Source organism: Brienomyrus brachyistius, chromosome 3 (assembly GCF_023856365.1).
Source record: "Brienomyrus brachyistius isolate T26 chromosome 3, BBRACH_0.4, whole genome shotgun sequence".
Classification (NCBI taxonomy): Eukaryota; Metazoa; Chordata; class Actinopteri; order Osteoglossiformes; family Mormyridae; genus Brienomyrus; species Brienomyrus brachyistius.
The window spans coordinates 10500011-10520483 of record NC_064535.1 but is presented as its reverse complement, the minus strand read 5'-3'; the positions used below and the strand labels follow the sequence as shown (position 1 = coordinate 10520483).

General features: G+C 40.0%; 1 protein-coding gene across 2 annotated transcripts in view; it reads right to left on the bottom strand.

Moving 5' to 3' along the window:
* The window catches only part of LOC125739013 (ankyrin-3-like), a 77532-nt gene that overhangs the window by 40293 nt on the left and 16766 nt on the right, over positions 1-20473 (bottom strand). Inside the window, exons 2-14 of one of the 2 annotated variants that reach the window (XM_049008618.1) lie at positions 11648-11749; positions 11328-11426; positions 10221-10319; positions 9025-9123; positions 8191-8376; positions 6297-6320; positions 4713-4811; positions 3519-3617; positions 2587-2685; positions 1656-1853; positions 1174-1272; positions 838-936; positions 320-418 (exon numbers count right to left, since the gene is read on the bottom strand). In XM_049008618.1, coding sequence (XP_048864575.1) covers positions 320-418; positions 838-936; positions 1174-1272; positions 1656-1853; positions 2587-2685; positions 3519-3617; positions 4713-4811; positions 6297-6320; positions 8191-8376; positions 9025-9123; positions 10221-10319; positions 11328-11426; positions 11648-11749 — 1401 coding nt within the window. The remainder of the gene's footprint in view (positions 1-319; positions 419-837; positions 937-1173; positions 1273-1655; positions 1854-2586; positions 2686-3518; positions 3618-4712; positions 4812-6296; positions 6321-8190; positions 8377-9024; positions 9124-10220; positions 10320-11327; positions 11427-11647; positions 11750-20473) is intronic. The other variant, XM_049008619.1, reaches the window with a different exon arrangement.

Here is a 20473-nt window from a genome sequence, read left to right as displayed (position 1 = left end):
GTAATTTCAGCTTGTCTTCAAACTATTTAAAAAAATTTCAGAAAACTGACATGGTACATAATGGGTTTGTGAGAAAGACCCAAATTACAGTGATAAATTAAGTTGTCTTTTTCATTTTCAATGTAATGGGTATTTACATCCTACTTCTCACATAAACGTATAATAAATGACTACATTTTTTGCTGTATATGAAAAGGTGAACATACACAGTCTAATGTCATGGTTTAGTTATTTCATCTATAGTTCCCATAAGGCCAAAATGTTCCATGCTATTCACCATGCTTAAATGGATCTTCTCCACTCTTAGCTTAAGCCTTACCTTGGCTTTGGTGTCCACCTTGGCCCCATTCTGCAGCAGGAGCCTGACCACGTCTGACTGGCCAGCCCTTGCAGCCATGTGGAGTGCAGTCTCCCCCCTCTGGTATAAAGAGACACATGCACAGGAGCTATACTGTGGCACAGAGCAATACTGGGTACTGGCCTTATATATCTATACTGTTGGCCAATACTGCAGTACATCCCGCAAAGAAGGAGCTTGGAATTCGACGATATCATTTAAACTTAAAATGATGATTGTAGTCAGATTCTGCTTTATATTGTCCATACTGATAAGCTGTTTCACCAAAACTTGAACCCTTATTTCTGCCATTCGCTGTAAACACTTGTGATGAAGATACGTGCTGTAAAAAGCCATGGTGATCTAAAACTAAATCTGTGATGTTACGTGTTTAAAAATCTCTGTTTTTCTGAGATACAGGTAACATCCCAATTATCGACATGTACTTAGACTTATGTGGATAAGTCCACAACAGAAAAAATTCACAGTTCGAAACTCACCACATTGCTTGTGTTCAGTGAAGCACCATAATGCATTAGTTGAGTCACAATATTTTCATGTCCCATAAATGCAGCCACATGAATTGGTGTAAGTCCCGACTGTAGAAACAGAAGTACAGAAGAAGAAAATGAAGTTTTAGACCCCCGGCCCTCGGTACCAACCACTAGTTGACTTCATTGCCCCCAGTTGTACACTGAAAGACTTCATTGTATTGTTTAATAAAAAACAACACTAATATCTTACATTAATTATACAGAACATACATTTTAATTTAAGTTGATTGTGCCATATTGGTGGTTGTTATTGAAACCAAACGTTCAGTTAATCTCTCCTACCTCCGTCACAGCTTGGATAGAAGCTCCATGTTTCAGCAGAAGTTCCATTACTTTAACACGATTCTTCTTGCAAGCAATATGCAAGGGTGTAAAACCATTCTAAAAATATAATGAAAGAAACTATTTAGAAATAATTCTCAGTTCATGTGTTATTGGTCTTTAAAATGATCAACTTGTGCAGAGAATAAGTCTTTATTTTATTAAGTTGTAGGGACTTTTTTGCATCTTAAGCTACTAATTTATCTTCTAAAATCTAGAATTAATCAAACGCTGAAATATGTATTAATTTAATTACTTGTTAACCATTTAGAATGGTAGAATTATAATGAAGTCCCTGCTTATATTTTCATTTTCACAGTTATTCCTGTAGAAATATAAGTAGATTTCAAGACTACTAAAAACAGATTCATATAAGACAAGTCAAGAATTGCACAAAATTAATTTTTCAGAACTACATAACTATAGAGTAAATATTTCCTCACCAGAGCCTTAGCATTAGGATTGGCTTTCTTGTCTACGATAACCTTGGCCACCTTGTAGTGTCCGCAGTGAGCTGCAACATGCAGCGCTGTCAGGTAATCATTGGTGACATCGTCCACAGGCACGTTGTGATGAAGCAGGAGCTGAACACAGTTCAGGTGGTCCCCTTGCGTTGCCATGTGGAGGGGTGACAGCCCGTTCTGTTGATCACAAACACAGCTCACATCTGCCCTGGTATTTTCTCATCAGTGCGAAAGTAATTCAAGAACCTAGTTCTGCGCGATGGATCAGTATCTCATAAGCATCTGGGTTACGGTACTTAATCACATGACAGTCAATTAAATTTATTTTAAAAATCTGATGTATTAGTGTACATATGTGAAAACAGATTCCCTATTTCTGTAAAAAGATTTAGTGTTGTATTTTTCTGCCTGATTTCTTGGGTGTGATTGACAAATTCAATCCTCATTGAATAATGTCCTTCATATCCCCGATTTTATTCACCTTAAAAGACAACTGAATTCACTATTGTTCAGGGTTAGTTTCAACAATATACAGAATAGAATGTTCTATTGCCATTGCACAGCTGCAATCAAGTACGACAAAATTCACTCTTCACGTGTTCAAAATAAAAGGTCGGAAAAATTATGAAAATGTCTTTTTTAATGTTAGACATACAGTAGTGGCTACAGTGAGTGGGTGGGCACTTCATGTAAGCTGCACATTATTAAATAAAATGTGTGCCCAATAATTAATAAAATCCCTCAATATTCATTTGAGCTGCTGAGATAAATAAACTGGACATAATCATATAGCTATAAAAATGAAATGGCACAGAAGACAATTACGTAAATAACAGGTCTAATGTGCAAATATTTAGTTACTGTCTTTATCTCAGAGTCAAAATTGCCTGTATTTAAGTACCAGCGTTACCTTTGTTTTCGACAAAATTGGGGCTCCGCGGTCCAGGAGCATCTCCACCACCTGCTCGTGGCCACTTCGTGCTCCACAATGTAAAGGTGTCAGTCCATCCTGTATGGCAAACTAATGTCAGCCACAGTGCCACATCCTTCATAACAGGAAAAAAACCTGCACCCAACATTTAACATGTAAACTAATATAAATTCCATCCATCCTTTTTCCAAACCGCTAATCCTACTGGGTCGCGGGGGGTCCGGAGCCTATCCCGGAAGCAATGGGAACAACCCAGGATGGGGGGCCAGCCCATCGCAGTAATATAAATTAGTTTAGTTAATATAAATTAACAAGTAAACAATATAAAGGGGGCGGCATGGTGGTGCGGTGGTTAGCGCTGTCGCCTCACACCTCTGGGACCCGGGTTCGAGTCTCCGCCTGGGTCACATGTGTGCGGAGTTTGCATGTTCTCCCCGTGTCGTCGTGGGGTTTCCTCCGGGTACTCCGGTTTCCCCCCACAGTCCAAAAACATGCTGAGGCTAATTGGAGTTGCTGAATTGCCCGTAGGTGTGCATGTGTGAGTGAATGGTGTGTGAGTGTGCCCTGCGTTGGGCTGGCCCCCCATCCTGGGTTGTTCCCTGCCTAGTGCCCATTGATTCCGGGATAGGCTCTGGACCCCCCGCGACCCAATAGGATAAGCGGTTTGGAAAATGGATGGATGGATGGACAATATAAAGGGATGAAAAGGAGAAACACTGCACCCTACAACTGCTCAACCGCAATCGTCAACCTCAGTCTCATGTTAGAGTAGGGATTTTCAATATGCACTGTCTGAAAGATGGTATCTTTTATGAAAATTACAACAAAGTTGCATTGAAAAACACCAAAAAAACTACATTATAATGCAAAAATAATTTCCAGTCGATTCCTGAATTTGGAAGGAATCTCACCTTGGTTTTGGCGTCTATTTTAGCTCCTCGGTCCAACAGTAATCTGACCATGTTTCCATTCCCTCTCTTAGCCGCCACATGCAAAGGAGTGATGTCATTCTGTGGAATGCAGGAACAGGAAACACAACAGAAAATTGTTTGTTGCATTTTTTATACAGCATGCCTTTAGCGTTTAACATAGTCCAACTTTGCTTGGTCCTATCCTAAAAATGAATGTATTACTAATGGCAAGTATCAGAAATTGTCAACCTGCCCTTACACGGACAACTCTGTCCATGACAAAACGTTTTGATTGAAGGAAAAAAAAAAACATTGCATTTTTTTAAGTGCGACGTCTACTTTGAATGTTCAATTTTCATTTATTCTGTTGTAAAAAGAATGCTGTCAGGCAGCCGAATATTTATTTTCAAAACAATTTTAAGCAAGCAATTTGTATGGTGATCTTAGTTTAATTCAATTATGTCAGTTACATTTTTCCTGTCCCAAATTTGTTTTTATTTATTCACACATAAATCTAGATAAAACTTATAAGTATTCTGACATATGCAGATTATCTTTCATGCAAATGTAATAATACTAATAGCTCAACCATCCATTTTCCAACCATTAATCATAGTATAGTGGAAAACAGTAATAGTAGGTCTATTGATTTACATAAATTTTAATTTGAAGATCAGCAGGGTATCTATTAGAATTGCAGTTGTACCATTTCAAGCATTTAATGATGCTTATTTGAATAAAAATCATATTTCTTTTACAGTGCAATGACTGTGCTTCTCTGCTTGGGTTACTAGGGTTATGGTTTCTTATCGCTTCGCTCAGAAGGAAAGTATTAAGAGTCGTGTTAGCGAAAAGAAGAATCACAATTTAGTTCACAGACCAAATTAGTCTATTACTAATAATTTATGAATCGGAGAGATGCTCGACAAAGGCCAAGTGCATAACCGTGAGAAGAAATTTTGAGCCCAGGGTCCTGAAAGTCGGAACGACCAGCAGACTTTCCTGAAGTTCCTCTGCAGCTTTGGTAGCTATCAACAGCTAACAATGGTAGTCTTTTCGGAGAAATACTCAAAGTCATCTTGTAGCCGATGCAAGTTAAAATAATGCATTTTTTTTTTTTTTTGACGAAACATGCAAGATGAGGTGCTGAAGTGGGTATTTTGTGTGACATCCACGCATAGGAACAGGTGTTACCCTCGCTGTGAAGTCCACCGCTGCCCCGCGATTCAACAGCAGCGTGGCCACGTTGATGTTGCCGTAATGCGCCGCGATGTGGAGAGGGGTGAAGCCACTCTGAAGAGGACAGACAGCAAACGGCCAGTCGGCATTACTGCACGTGCTGAGTCAAAACACTAGTGAAGAGACTTGCTAAGTCCTCTTTAAATTTCCAGACCTCATTAGGGAGGCTCTGCAGTGCAAATCAACATTGACTTCGAACCTATTTTTCACCCCAGTGTGGATAAGAATCTACACGGAGACAGGATTTTAGCGAGGAGAATTTCCGAAGATTAAAAAACAACATTACGACTGCATAACAGAATCCAGTCACTTTGCAGAAAATAGGGAACCATCTGCTAAAGATGCATGACTACAATCCCCAGAAACACAATCTGCATTATATACATTTTCAGTTCTGTTAGGCAGGATTGTTTAGGAACTGGTTATTTTTTTTACAATACAAGGGAATATGTTAATGAAGCTGTGAAAGAAAGAGTTGAATAATATTCTTTTTAATGTTACAGTAACTGAAAGAGATATCCTATATGCTAAGGTATGTTATTTGTGCACTGGTGCAGTGATTAATTTGTTCTGATCAAACACATGACTGAACAAAAGCAGCAAGTAGGACCGTCTCACTGTAACCCCAGACATAAATTATTCAGAGAACTAACAAATAATCTGAATGTACCCTTTCACCTCCAGCCTTGCGTGTACTTAAGATTGTTTCAAACCATTAGCTACAAAAACACATTTTGAGTAAGTAAAAAAATAATAAAAATCAACATACGCTGAGAAAAAAATAACAAAACGAATATTATGTTCATCGTCTTTACATGCAGCAAATGCATAATCAGTTTTTCCGATGCTACATGATACTGTGCTAGTTTTGCAAACCATTGTGACATTATTGGGTTGTTTACTGTAATAGACCATGTTTTCCATTCATACAATATAATTCTAAAGGGGCATCGAAAAAAAATTCCGTGGGTTTCCATGATATCATGCAGTGCTGTTTGACCCAGTTTCCAGTATACAAGCACTATGAAAAAATGAAAGTTCTGAACTGCCCGAATGAACCATGGAACAGGAGAAGGGAATAGCGTAAATCCTGGCAGACAGCGGACAGTGCTATCCTCTGGACAACTTTATCATCCCGTAGACACCTGAAAGTGTAAGTGTCATGCAAAGGAACTCAGGCCTAGTTGTCTAGATGCAAACTAGCATCTATCATACTGGCTCTCTGCAGCTGGACCATTTCATTCATAACCACTATGAAAAATTGGTTTCTCAGGTCCCTCAACTACATCTCATTAATCGCTTTAAACTCCATTAGACTAGACACTGTTTTTGTTTTCTTTTTTTCAACCGACATCCAGTCACCAGCTGCAGAAATCATTCCATCATTACCAGTATTCCAACAACATGCTGCTTTAGTCAGAAGCATGGGTTTCCCAAACATGGTAAGGTAGGAAGGAACAGTGATGCGCAAGGGAACAAAGACGATGCAGCGACTATAGGATGAGGGGTGTGCAGTGTATAGAGTTTGCACGTGGATACCTCAGTTGTTCTATTCACCATCATCTAGGAGTGGAGACATAGTCACCAGCAGAGAGAAGAGAGAGCGGGCTGTTAGTGTACACAACGTCACAATGGGAGCACCAAGCCACACCGTGACCAGAGAGCAGGAGAGTAATGAATCAGGCACCAATTACATATAGGCCAAGAGTACACACACTCCTCGTCTTTGAAGAAAACAGTAAACTCAAACAACGTGAAGACTGTTATTAGAAACACAAAACAATTTTCATAGTTTAGATTTATTACTGTCCATCAAAACAACACAGATCCAGTTATTTAATACAGCAATTAGCAACTAGTGTGTCCTAAACTGACCTGAAATATACCTTTAAGATCAGCAACAGTACTTTGAACAGCAGGAGCAAATGAATGCAAAGGCTATGCAAAGGTTATATAGCCTGGGACCCTGCAAAAATTCAGGGCGCCGTTTTGCCTCGGGAAAAATGGAACAGGTCGTTAAATCGGCAACACCTGGAGGGACAATATTTTACCTTAACAATAAAGCATTTTGATTTTTGTAGTAGAATTAAACTTATATAGCTGGCTTCTCCCAGTGCAGATTAAAACCCCAGGATATATGTAGGGCTGTCACTACTGATTATATCAGTAATCAAGTAATCTACTGATTAATCTGATGATTTTGTGATTAATGATATAATATGATATGCACTGTAATTGTGTTACACTCAGTGACACATACGGGGAATTTAGGCACTCAGATTCACTTTAAAGTTGCATGTTTTTGACGGCGCAAACGGTGCTGTATACTGGCAGCACTACCCACTACGTCGCTGCACCACCCTGACAAGCTTGCACAATGTGCGGTGTTAATATCGCACTGCCATTTTATGTGATCACACATCGCAAGGATCGCGATACTGGTGCTTTGAATGCAGCAGACTAAGTTGCGCTACGACACTTTTACGTCGTAGGAAACCAAACTTAGTAAGCTTTGCAATTTTAACGATGGTTCCTTTTTAACATTATCTAGTGTACGTTTTAAAAGAAAAAAAAAAAGTTTACTGCCACTGCTCTGAATGCGCTCTCTGAGACAATCATAATCATTCACTCATACAGAGTGATTAATATTCCTCACATAATACACGGCATGTTGCTTGAGGTCGTTTTGTGACGGTCCCTAAATCGGAACAGACACTATAATGTAAAGGGATAGTGTGTGGCTCGGTGGGCTAAAGCCTCTATGGCTGTGATCAGAAGGTTGCTGCTTTGAGCCTAGCCTTTCCACGTCTGCAGGTCCTTGACCAAGGCCCATAACCCCCAGCTTCCTGGGTGCTATAACAGGTGGCTGCCCTTTGTAGCCAATTTTCTCTCACCTACAAAGAGCCAGTTGGGAGAGGTGTAAAGAGAAATTCCCCATTGGGGTCAACGAAGTATCAATTATTATTATTATCAAACTAACTTTACCTCTATTGTGCTGATATTGAAGTTCTTTGCAGTACTGACAGGCGACTGCATTTTCATTCACTGTTAATGTCAAGTGCTCCCACACAGATTGTGCTTTTGCTCTTCATTTGGATTCTCATCCTCTACTGTATGTGCCATCTTCCTTCCAGCATATTGCCGACTATTTGAGGGAGAGTTATCGCGACAGCTCTGCATATATGGCATCTCTTCTTCGTAAATCTCAGTAGGCAGCAGCTCACCTACTACAATGAAATAATTGCCTAAAACTTTATACACATTCCATACATTTATTTGTCCAAGAGACATGCAGTTGAAAAGCAGTGTCAGCCAATTTTTCCCCAATCGGAAATCACAACATCTTGAAAGCTGTATTTAGTGTATATCTGTGCCCAGCACAGGGAGAAAAGAGCAATGTTAGGGCTGCCAGCTGATCCAGGATGACCCTCACCTTGGACTCCACATCAGCATTGTGGTCGTTCTGCAGGAGCAGAGCAGCTGCCTTGGTGTCGTCCTTGCGGGCCGCGATGTGAAGGGCGGGTAGACGCACTTTGCCCTTGGTGTCGTTCTCCAGCAACAGGGACACCACCTGATCGTGGCCCTGCTGCAAAGCCACCGCTAAGGGGGTGAAACCGTCCTGGGGGGGAAGGGGGAGGGGGGCAGCAGACACGGTTATGAGAGTTTCGAACACCTCTTCCCATTTTTCCTGAAAAACAGTAACTACCACTATGTGTCCCACTCTCCCATCAGAGAGATGCTGTTGAGGGCAGCACCTTGTTTATTAAAGCCTGCTACTCTCTCAATTCTGAACGTTAAAGTCCTGTAGCCTTTCACATATAGATGTTATATTCATTACATATGAAGGGCTGCATTGTCAACGCTCATATTGAACTCAAGATTTTACATTTAGATTTAGATGGTACAGGGAAAATTAGTCATGTTTCTAGAATGTGGAATGTTTTTTATCTGTCTATACAAGAGGTAGGCAATCTTATACACAAAGGGCCAGTGTATACGCAGGTTTTTAGGGTAACCTTTAGGTCAGCTGTTCAAACCCAGGTGTAAGAACTGTTCAGCCAATTAGTCCTCTAATTAGTGACGTAATGAGGGAGTTGCAACAAAAACTTGCATGCCCAACGACCCTTCCTGGATAAATTTTCAATTTGAAATTGCTTTCATTTTAGAACTTGAGTTTAATGTGTTAGAAATGATAAGCAAACATAAATCAAGTGAAGTTGGACATAATGTTTTACAGAAATAAAGCTAGTAGGTAGCGTCAGCTCACCTCGGTGGCGATGCTTTGACTGGAGCCGTTCTCCAGCAGGAACTGCACCACCTCCAGGTGATTCTCCTGAGCTGCCATGTACAGCGGCGTGAAACCGTTCTGTATCAGGTAACAGCCAACAGTGGAAAAATGATGCCATTCATCTCAGAAACAAGAGGCGGCTTTTAATATTCATTGTACTGGAGCATTGAATTAATAGCCATAATACTAAGAAATGAATATGACAAGCAGTGGCTTTTTTCTATCAGAAAATGTTTGGATATGTGAAATGACACCATGTATGAAATGAAACCTATTTCTGAGAATGAGGGTCCAGTTAGTTACTGAATAAATGTACCATACAGATGTATGACATAAAGACAGGGTAAGAGGCGAGGGCAGTTCCATCTTCAATCTATTAGGGAAGTAGCACTGTAATGTACTACAAAGGAGTGGCCTAGTCATACTATCACAGTCTTGTGATTTCATCTTTTAATTTTTTTAGATAGAGAACAATGTCTTTGTTTTATATGATTATTTTCAGGTATTATGGCACCGGTGGTTTCGCTCTGAAAATGGTGCCCTACATGTGGACTGCCTGGCACTGATGGGCGATAATGGTTGAGCCTCCATTCTTTACCGCACAAAAGCTGATGATGATGTATAACTGTCCCCCCTTTTTGTCCAGGCTGCCTCAGAACCTCAGAATAACCTTTAGGTAAGCGGGCCAATAAGCACGCCATTCCCACATTTTCATCTAAAATCTTATCAAATACGGCCGCAGGATATGACATTGCGATATGAAATATTTATCTATAAAACAAAAAGAGATTAATTTTACCAGAATTGAGTTCTGTTTGGCTACAGTTTATCAGCTAACAGTGTGCGGCAAATAAGTTGGTGATAATACAGAGAATTCTGTCATCTAGGGCTGCACTAATGACAATTTTTCCACAGATTAATCTATCGATATTTACATTAGTCTATTACAAATGGTTTACATGAGTATCGTTAGTGACAATATAGAAAACCATATAGACTTAAGCCACGTGTACATACCCACAGACCTCCTACAATAGAATTTTACAGAATAAACTCATATCATAAACTTATCATAGAATTGTGCAGTTTATTACTGCATAATATTCCGAAGCTTCTGAAGCAGGTTTTTAAATGCTAACATTTGTTGTGAAACCGAAAACCTGCATGTCACTTACCTGAGACTGAGCATTGACATTTGTTCCACTCTTCACCAGTTCTTTGACCACTTCGGTTTGGCCTGCAAGGGAGGCTATATGTAGAGCGGTGTTTCCTTTCTGCATTTGGGGAAATGTGAAAGTACGTTTTATTCCATGCATGCTGCAAACAATGTGGGGATTTGCAATTCAAACACCCCCAATTTCAGGGGAAAAAAAAATCATGCACCAGCAGAACATTTCTCACCCATGTACCATACATTTTCATTTGTATTGTATATACAATAACTGAAATAGTTCTATATGCATTTGCAAATTTTGTCATGGACACTCTGCACATGCATTATCAAACTGTTGTGGGGAAATGGGAGGTTTACAGACACTTAGTCCAAGAGTACAAAACATATTTAAATTCAATTCCATTTTTTTAACAACTACACTCACATTCCCTCCCTAGTTTATGAGAACATGATCTGCTAATCGTCCTATTTATTGTAATCAATGTAAATGGATTTTTGCAAGGATATCTCTATGTATATGCGCAAACAAGCTTTCCTAATTGCCATTCCTTTTCTAAAAAAAGGAATACTAACTCATGCATGGAAAAGAATCATTCACATCTATTATTCATTCATTTCCTCTCAGTGTAGCAAACAGGCAAGTTGTGAGCTGTATAATATTGTATTTTGGACAACATCAACTGAATCTCTTGGAGGCATGTGAGGTGTCTCTCCTGCTTCAAACCTCCAAGGTTTAGCATGTAAATGCCACGTATGCTCTGGGTAGAAATGACATATTCTCCCTGTGCTGCATTCCTCCTGCAGTCTACTAAGAAGCATCTAGGTAAACTGGTGTTTCTGAAATGGCTGTTCTGTGTGTGACCTCTATCCTCATGCAGTAATCTGTATGAGATACTTCTACATGGATGTATTTGCACTTAAATGTTTATGGAATTAAATATCTTCCCCAAGGTGTACAAATACTTTTGGGATTCTCCTAAAGCAGGCGCAGTGCAAAACAAGCCTGCTACAGTTCTGCACTGGCCGATGTCATTACATTCGGCAAGGTCCTAGGCATTCAGCTGTAGAGATCCTGATCAGTGAGAGCAGAGTGACATGACAGACTAACCTTTGTTGCTGCATCCACATCGGCCCCAAGCTTCAGGAGCTCTGCAACAATCTCCACATGGCCCTCTTTGGAAGCCAGGTGAAGCGCATTCAACCCATTCTGAAACACAGGAGGACACTTATGAAAATATCCACATATTTCCATATTTTTTTTTACAAGACAATGCCTTAGCCATTAGGTACTTCTGGATGGCGTAAGAAAAAAAATCACGCATACAAAAATGATAAATCTGAATAAATCATTTCGATAAGTTAATATGTCGCTATTTCAATGATCGAATCAACAAACAATTTAGTGTACAAACATTGAGATGCTCTTACTTGGTTGCAGATGTTGATGTCTACTCCTGTCTTCAGGTAGTCAAGAGCCTTTTCCAAGTTCCCTGCCCGGGCAGCTCTCAGATAACTGGCATTGCTATCAGACTGAAGAAGAGAGAGAAGTTGCCTAAGTCAGGCTTGCAGGACCATGATGGGTGTAACAGCATTTCACACTTACTACCACTTCTTACTACGAAACAGAAATGCATGAAAACACCTGTGACTAAACCAGAACAAGCACTCCATCATTAACATTTACAGCAACTGGGCTATTTGGGGTTAAATACAATATTGGACATTTTTGTTAGTCATGGATTCACCTAAAGCTGCATGAAGTAGCTTCCAAAATAATCAGGCAATGGAGGGAGCAGTGCAGGTACCACAACAAATCTGCTGGGCGGCCCAAGATTTTTATGGTATTTTCTATGGATTGGGCTAAATGTTTAATTTTAAAGTCATATGTAAGATATCATGAGCACTTCTATTAAAACAGTGTGATCCAAGCAAAATGCAATATATGGTTTCCTTCCCTGTTTACAAATATACAACAATAACTATTCAGTGTAGACATTTTCGTTATCGCAAACAGAGGTGACATGACACCAACTCCACTGAGAATTTTGCAGTGACACTCACCTGGAATTCTCACACACACTGGCAGAGCCAGACAGCACCTTTACCCCCTGAGGTGACTCAGCAGGTTCAAGGTCTCACCCTTAATTTTAAAAGGTTTCTGCTCTAGAGTTATACAGAGCATCCTGATGGGAAGTATGACAGCTTGGTACAGATTATGCATCATATCGGAACAAAAGGCCCCGCAACAGGTGGCACGTTCGCTGAATGAATCGGGGACGTTCTACCAGCACTGCAGGAAGATGCAGAACCCGAGCCCTCAGGACCACCAGTGACTCCACCCACCCCACGCATAAACCGTTCAGGCTGCAGAACCCGAGCCCTCAGGATCACCAGTGACTCCACCCATCCCACACATAAACCGTTCCGGCTGCAGAACCCGAGCCCTCAGGACCACCAGTGACTCCACCCACCCCACACATAAACCGTTTAGGCTGCAGAACCCGAGCCCTCAGGATCACCAGTGACTCCACCCACCCCACACATAAACCGTTCCGGCTGCAGAACCCGAGCCCTCAGGATCACCAGTGACTCCACCCACCCCACACATAAACCGTTCAGACTGCTGAGATCAGGGAGATGCCTCCGCAGCCCGGGCTTCTCAACAACAGCACATGACGGACAATCTGCTGCTGCACGCATTTACACTCTGCCTCTCCCCCTGTGTGTCTCCCCCCTCTTTTCACTTCACATACATTTTTGCACGCTGCCTTGCACATCTGCACTAATGACCCAGTGTTGTGTTATTGTGTGTGTTATATTTTATATTTAATATATATATCATTAGGGGGCGGCATGGTGGTGCAGTGGTTAGCACTGTTGCCTCACACCTCTGGGATCCGGGTTCGAGTCTCCGCCTGGGTCATGCTGAGGCTAATTGGAGTTGCTAAATCGCCCGTAGGTGTGCATGTGTGAGTGTGCCCTGCGATGGGCTGGCCCCCCATCCTGGGTTGTTCCCTGCCTCGTGCCCATTGCTTCTGGGATAGGCTCCGGACCCCCCGTGACCCAGTAGGATAAGCAGTTTGGAAAATGGATGGATGGATGGATGGATGGATGGATGGATGGATGGATGGATGGATATATTTTATTCCACTCTTGCATATGTCATTGCATGACAACATAACATATTCCTTATCGATACAGCACAGTTGGGGATTCTGCCAGAATAAGTATTTTATTGTACATCATATGAATATGATTGCATGTGACAAGTAAAGAACTTTGAACTTCGTAGTCTCAAATTAAGACAAAAACAAAGACATTATTCTTCAACAAAATAAAACAAAGTGTCAGTAACAATATTTAAAACCTGTAAACTGGTTGTCAATGTTTTAAAAGGAAAGGAACCAAGTTACAGTGATTATAGTCTTTCCCCTCCATCAGCTACCCTGTGAGACGCTAACAGAATAGCTGGATTTTAGCTGCGTCTTTAATAGAGCCCTAATACTTAAACCATTTATTCAGCCTCGACATGGGTTTTCAAAATCGTACCCACTAACAAAAACTTGCACTTCCTGTTTGGCGTTTTTTTTATCCAATCAAAATTTTCCAATTTCAAACATCAGGTAAACATCCAAAAATCTTCAACAGCAGATTCTGTGTAATAAACATGCTTAAATAAACAAATAAGCCAGTAAAATGTACAAGTTCTACTGAAATGAAAAAAAAAAGATTTTCTTTTAATACAGTTGCATTTATTTAAATTTATATGCGAATACTCAAACTGGAACACTGTGTAAATATATAGCGTCAGACACAAATTCACAGATTCTGGAAATGATGTAAAGACAGAGTCTGACTTGCAGCTTATTACCGGAAGGCAAACATTTAGGTGTATTAATGAGGTGCTGAAAGAAGGCCCAGACGTGGTGGTGCAGTGGTTAGCACTGTTGCCTCACACCTCTGGGACCCGGGTTCGAGTCTCCGCCTGGGTCACATGCATGCAGAGTTTTCATGTTCTCCCCATGTCGTCATTGTCAATGACTGCCATTACAATAACCTGCAAAACTAGTAATAAAGGTTCCACCTGTGGCATCTGAGTATGAGAACGGTGGGATGCTTCCTCATATTTTATTGTAGTCAGTCAAAATGCATTTTATTTGCTTCTCTAATTTGCACTAATTGGAACCATAAGAATCCTCCTCTCTTGCATTGGCATTTTTCCAGAGTGCAGAATGAAACGAATCATAGTTGATTTGCTTCCACTGTGACAGTGAAAGGCAAAGATTTGGGCTAACGGAAGTTATAAAGTACCTCTGCTGACTCACTTACTTCCTGAGTTGCCTGCAGCGATTACCTGTTACAGCATTTCCATTAATTAGTTTGTTTCTTGGTTCTATGTTTGCAATCTATGCCTATCAAAGTTCCAGTTTATATCACATTAATATAAGTATCTAACCACCTGCCTACTGTTCATGGCACTTCTGTCTTGCTTAATTGAGCTTAGAATGAATCTTCCTGCACAATGTACACTCAACAAATAAACAAACAAAGAATCAAACAGACAAGCCTTTTTTAACCCCCCCACCTAATTTCTGTACACATGTCCATTCATGTACACAAAGTGTCTGACTCTCAATGGTTAAATGTTACAGATGTACCATGTATCTTTGTGAAATATCCATATATTTAAGGTACACAATATGAACTATTACAGCCTTGTCATGAAAAAAGAAAAATCGAAAACTGGACAATCGGAGCAAGACAGATTTGCCAACCAGATAAAGAGCATATATATTGGTTTCCGGTGGTTCATAACACAATGTAATGTGTTACAGTAATTTAAACTAACGGATCAATAGCCTCTGTATCATCCCTAGAAAAGGGCCACTGACCCTCTGTGGGACCCTCCGCTTTAGGGGCCCTCCACTTTAGGGGCCCTCCACTTCAGGGGCCCACAGTGTGGCTGCACTGCCTATACTTCTGCCAGTGAAGGATGCTTTGTAAATACCTTGCTTTCTGTAGTGTTGCCTATGCATGAATTATTGTTAGCCTGATAATTGCTTCTTTGCATTGCACTGGCGGCACAGATAGCTGCAGTAATCCAAAATCAATCACCAGAACTGGATGCTGGCTGCAAGGCTGACATGTGAAGTTGAGCGATATCTGAGCATTTCTGCTTGTGCTACAGTAACCCAAGAGAGAAATCAGATTTATTTTACATTTCTCTGTCACTTTCAGTGCTGGTGTTTATTTTGGAGAGAGTGACAGATAATGTTTTAGAAAACTAATGTAAAAATATGTAAAATAAGAATCTAGAACCAAAAGCTATACAGTCGGCCCTCAATATCCTCAGGTTCTGCATTAACAAAATCAACCAGCCGCAGAACGTTAAAATAAATAAATAAATAAATAAATAAATCCACAAACTTGTATTTGTATTTTAAATATTCAGTGTTTCATTCTATGTATTTTTCTTCAGGTCATTAAATGAAAACAATGAGTAAGTTGAATGTTCTTGTCATTGTTCCCTAAACAAACCATATACGAATGTATAAATACAATGTAAATGCTTATGTAGCTTTTACATTGTATTGGGTATTATCAGTCATGCAGAGATGATTTAAGGTATATAGGAGGATGTGCGGAGGTTGCATGCTAATACTATGCCATTATATTTAAAGGACTTGGTATCTGCGGGGGATCCAGGAAGCAATCCCCCGTGGGTATAGAGGGTTGACTGTATACTGTGTGTAAAGGCCATTCATTACGTGACAAATCCAATCGTTATGTTACTGCTGCTTCTCTGTTATTTGCAGAATACATATAATGAAAGATGCTGAGGCAGGAGTAAGCATGTAACTCTTCTATACTGAATAAACTGCTGACTCGTTACAGGTTGAGTGCATGTGATGTAACTGTACAAAGGTCTGGAAAACAAATTTATACAATAAAAGAAATAAAATACACCATACTGCAAAATCCAAAATTCAGCTCAAACAATACCCTTTAATTTTTTATGCACTTTAACTACATCATACTGTACTAACTACATACAATTACATGCAACCTTTTTCTGTTTATTGGCCACTAGGTCACTTTGTTTTAATTTCATTCCCCAAAGATGAATAGGTCCAGAGGCCTCCTTTCTCTAGGAGGTGATGCCTTTCACCAGGTCTGTTTCGGAAGTGAGGCAGGAAGTGGTACGTGGGTTTCAGGCAGGTGTTTCAACTCCTCTGAGGTAAACTCTGGAACAGCAGATTGTGCTATCAGCACATCTGGCTGACCCCCAACTATATCAACCTGCAATACCCTTAACGGATCAATACGTTATGCCCAGTTAATGCCAACAGAGACCTGAGATGGGTACGAGAGGGGTCCAGTTTTTATGTACATCTCTCCATTGGTTCACCTTTGTTTAGATTGGTATTCTATCACCAAGATTAATCTGTCATATCTGCTTTTCCTGCATACTCTATTTAAGGCTGGGCATCTTTCCGGCATCTTTTGAACACGCACTGACATCCAGTACAAAACATTGCGAGATGTTCTATTTACAGGTCTACGCTAATCAACTGGAGGTGGTACTTTCAGGTCCGGAAAGCAAAAATCCAGACCAAGATTTTGTTTGAACCAGCTATTTCAGTACCCTGTGACTGACTCTTTATACTCAACTGGTTGACTAAAACAAAATCTTGGTCGGGATTTTTTACTTTCTGGACCTGAAATTTCCACCTATGTTAAAACAACTGTACAAAACCTCTGCTTAATGTCTTCATTTTGACAATTACTCACCCAATACTTTATTTCTCAGCTTGAATGGAATTACCCAACAATGCAACCACTGTTGAGAGTTAAATAATCTCAATGCCAAAAGAACAAGCCCAATTGGGATACACACAGTTCAGTCCAAACCTCAGAGTTGCTGATACAATGCGGCATCTCAACTGTAACAAAGAAACTCTTAACTAGCATAAGAGAGATCTCATCAAAAGAAGTGGTCTTTTTTGTGACGTTCCCGGAAGTGGGGCAACCCTTCAGTGACAGACTGATCATGTGCCTTTTGTCTTCTATTTTATACCTGCGTCCTCTTGGGAACAGTGCCCACCCCTGAATATGTGTTACAGCTGTGAATTAAAGATTGAGACGAGAGGCTTATGGTCTGTAATTAGGCTGAACTCTTTCGGATTCAAGTGCCAGTTAAAATACTTAACTCAGTGGCTGTAAGAAAGCAAGAAGCGAAGGCAAGTGGGCATTAATTCCCCTGGACACACATAACAAAGTCATGGAACATAAAGTAACATAACACAAACTCACACGCTAATGAAACACGAAATACCAGATGCTACTTGTATAAGAGGTAGCCTATAAGTATTCAACCGTAACACATATTTTTCACTTCTAACAGTTAAGAGTATGTCATGTCTGTTGAAACTGGGAGTGATTTCGATATTAATAGTTAGCCATGAACTAAATTCTAAAGTGATCAAAAAAGTATATGAGACAATGAAATACTTTTAATGTTAAATATAAAACTTGGTTAAATATAAAGAGTTTAAGGGTTTTCTTCTTTTAAAACGCAGAAGGTCATGCGTGTTTCAGTTCGTTCTGCTAAACAGCGTTTGGCCGTGGTCTGACACTTGTTACAGAAGGTCAGAACATGTGAGTTAGTGTTTGAATTCATCCTGCTACACTTTTTCTTCCTTCAAATTTAAACATTTGAATTTAAAGTGCTTTATTACAACTTTAAAATGTTTGAACGCTGCACAGCACCCAAGCGCCATGACAGGTGCCCAGAATACACGTTTAAGTTAAAATGTTTAAATACAGAGTTGTTAGCTAAATGTTTTACAGACAAAATTATACGTACTAACATACATATCTACAAATATAAGTAATAGCTAATTATTTACTATGGTTTGTCAGAATGTGCAGTGACAACAGTAAAAAAGTTAGATAACATTTTAAAGATCAACAGTTCAAAACATTAAAAAAGATATTAAACTGTCGTTATAGTGCTATTGTACTCATGCAAAAAAGAATGAAACTGAAAGCCAAGAATCTTTTGCAAAACTGAAGTGAGCTTAAAAAACAAACACTAATCAATCAGCAGTAATACTAGTAGCACTCGATCCATGACTCTTTGCCAAAGCACTAGTGTAGAGGCCATGCCAAACACAAGATATATAAAAAAAAACTCTGAAATCTTTTTCCATCTTCTTTTGAAGATATGCATCTGCAAAGTCAGTCATGGCGAAATGCTGCCCCCCAGCAAGATTTGACAGAATGCAGTTAATTTTCGATAATGAGGATTGTTTTAAATTCAGCCTCAGTTATTACTGGTAACTTTGAAGCAATCTCCAAGCGATATCACTCTTCTTATTCACAGGCCCAATTGGTGTTGCCCATGGACTCCAGTGCGCTTTTTGAAATACTTCATATTTTCCAGTTCACAGGGATCTGTGGGAATCTTGTGGAATTTTGCGGTTGCATTTTCACTTAGAATCATCCTTTGATATGCTTGAGTTCCCACTTTATAGACACTAGTCACATTATCCAGAACTATTTGCAGTCATCTCTGTGGACACCTCAGTGGCACAAAGGGCACATTCATTGTAGATGGATCTCCAGGTCAGGTGTATTTACTTTTGTCAATCACATTCCCATGATGCCGATCCTGTTGATTTGACAGCATTAAGGAACACGGAATTTTGCTAACTGTTATAACTCGTATTCCATCCTCTTTCCAGTGTGAGTCCGCATCTGCCGAGTTAAACTTCACGGCCTTAAAATGCTGCTCACACACACAGTGGGAAATCTTAAACCTAGCGGAGAACAGCGGAGAACTTAAACCTAGTTCCATCCTGACCGTCTCACCATTCACACTAGAGTAAGACACGGCGCTTGTTCATTATTATCTTTTGCTAATAAACTGTAAATTGTCAGATTACCAACACCTGTCTTATCATCATCACAGTAAGGACATTAACATTTTCTTTATATTTTATTTTGTCCTTTTATCTTTGTCTTTACTTGCCCTTCTGTTCTTGTCCGACTGGCAAGCTTTCTGGATGTGTCCTACTTTATAGCATTTCCAACAAGTTTCACCTTTAAATCTATATTAGGCTGTTGTGCGGGAGCTTCTAACACAGCAGTTACAGTCCATTTTGTCCTACTTTCTGTAATGTCTGCGGCACGATTTAAAAAGGCAAATTCAATGCTTTTTAAATCCCTTTTAAGACACCAACAATGCAAAAACGTTATCACTGCTTGAGGGTGTTTCTACGTGTGTAAGAGAGCATATCAGGCAGGATATTTGGTCCTGTGCGGCAGTCCTGCAAGGTCACACCAACATCAAGGAAGCGCAGGCCCCACTCTTGCACAGAACCGCAACTTTAAAAATTCATAGAAAATTGGGGAAGCCAAATTTTACCAGAAAACCAATTAGAAAGGAATTGTCAGAATTGTGGGGAATTCACAGCTCATCCCAGAGTCGTCATTCTGGTAAATTCCACCCACACTGGCCTAGAGAACCATGTAGCAGGTAGTCAATTTTACAACATCCAGAATTTGAAAGAAATTGCAGAAAAAAGCAATAAAGCAACATAATCCAATGCTTGTTTGTTATACCGCATGTACTGTAGCATGTAAATCAAAAGCATTTTAAATCTGGGATTGGATTTTGAGCAGGACTCAAAATATCCCCATTTTTTCAGCTGGGGGGGGGTTTGACTTTGACTGAAAAAAAAAACAATAAAGACAAAAGAATCAACACCAAAATACAATTAAACAGAAAAGATCGGTTGCCATTTCCAATTACGTGAGCCATTTTTTACGATATGGTATTTCCATTATATAATACCATTATTATAGTGCTGAGAATACATAGTGCAAGCAGTACCTTAGCCCCTGAGCTGCTGTTAATGAAAAACTAGTGAATGCTAAACTCAACCGAACAGCTGTTACGACTGCCGCAGTATCATTACGCCTAATCTGAGGTCCAATATGAGCTACAAACTAGCAGCAGCTGACAATCCATCATGGGGTTCTACTGGAACTGCACTCATACCGTTATAACGCTCGCTGTTTCTCAGATTTTATCCCAGAGAGAGAGTCCCGTTGTATTCCTTTTCATTGTCTTTGGACTCAAACCACTTTCTCCAAGCAGTCTTGCTTTTCATCCTGCATCTTCTCAATTTATTGGCACGCAAAACAAAAGTTAGAGGGCCATGCTGGAGCAAATATCAAAACACAAGG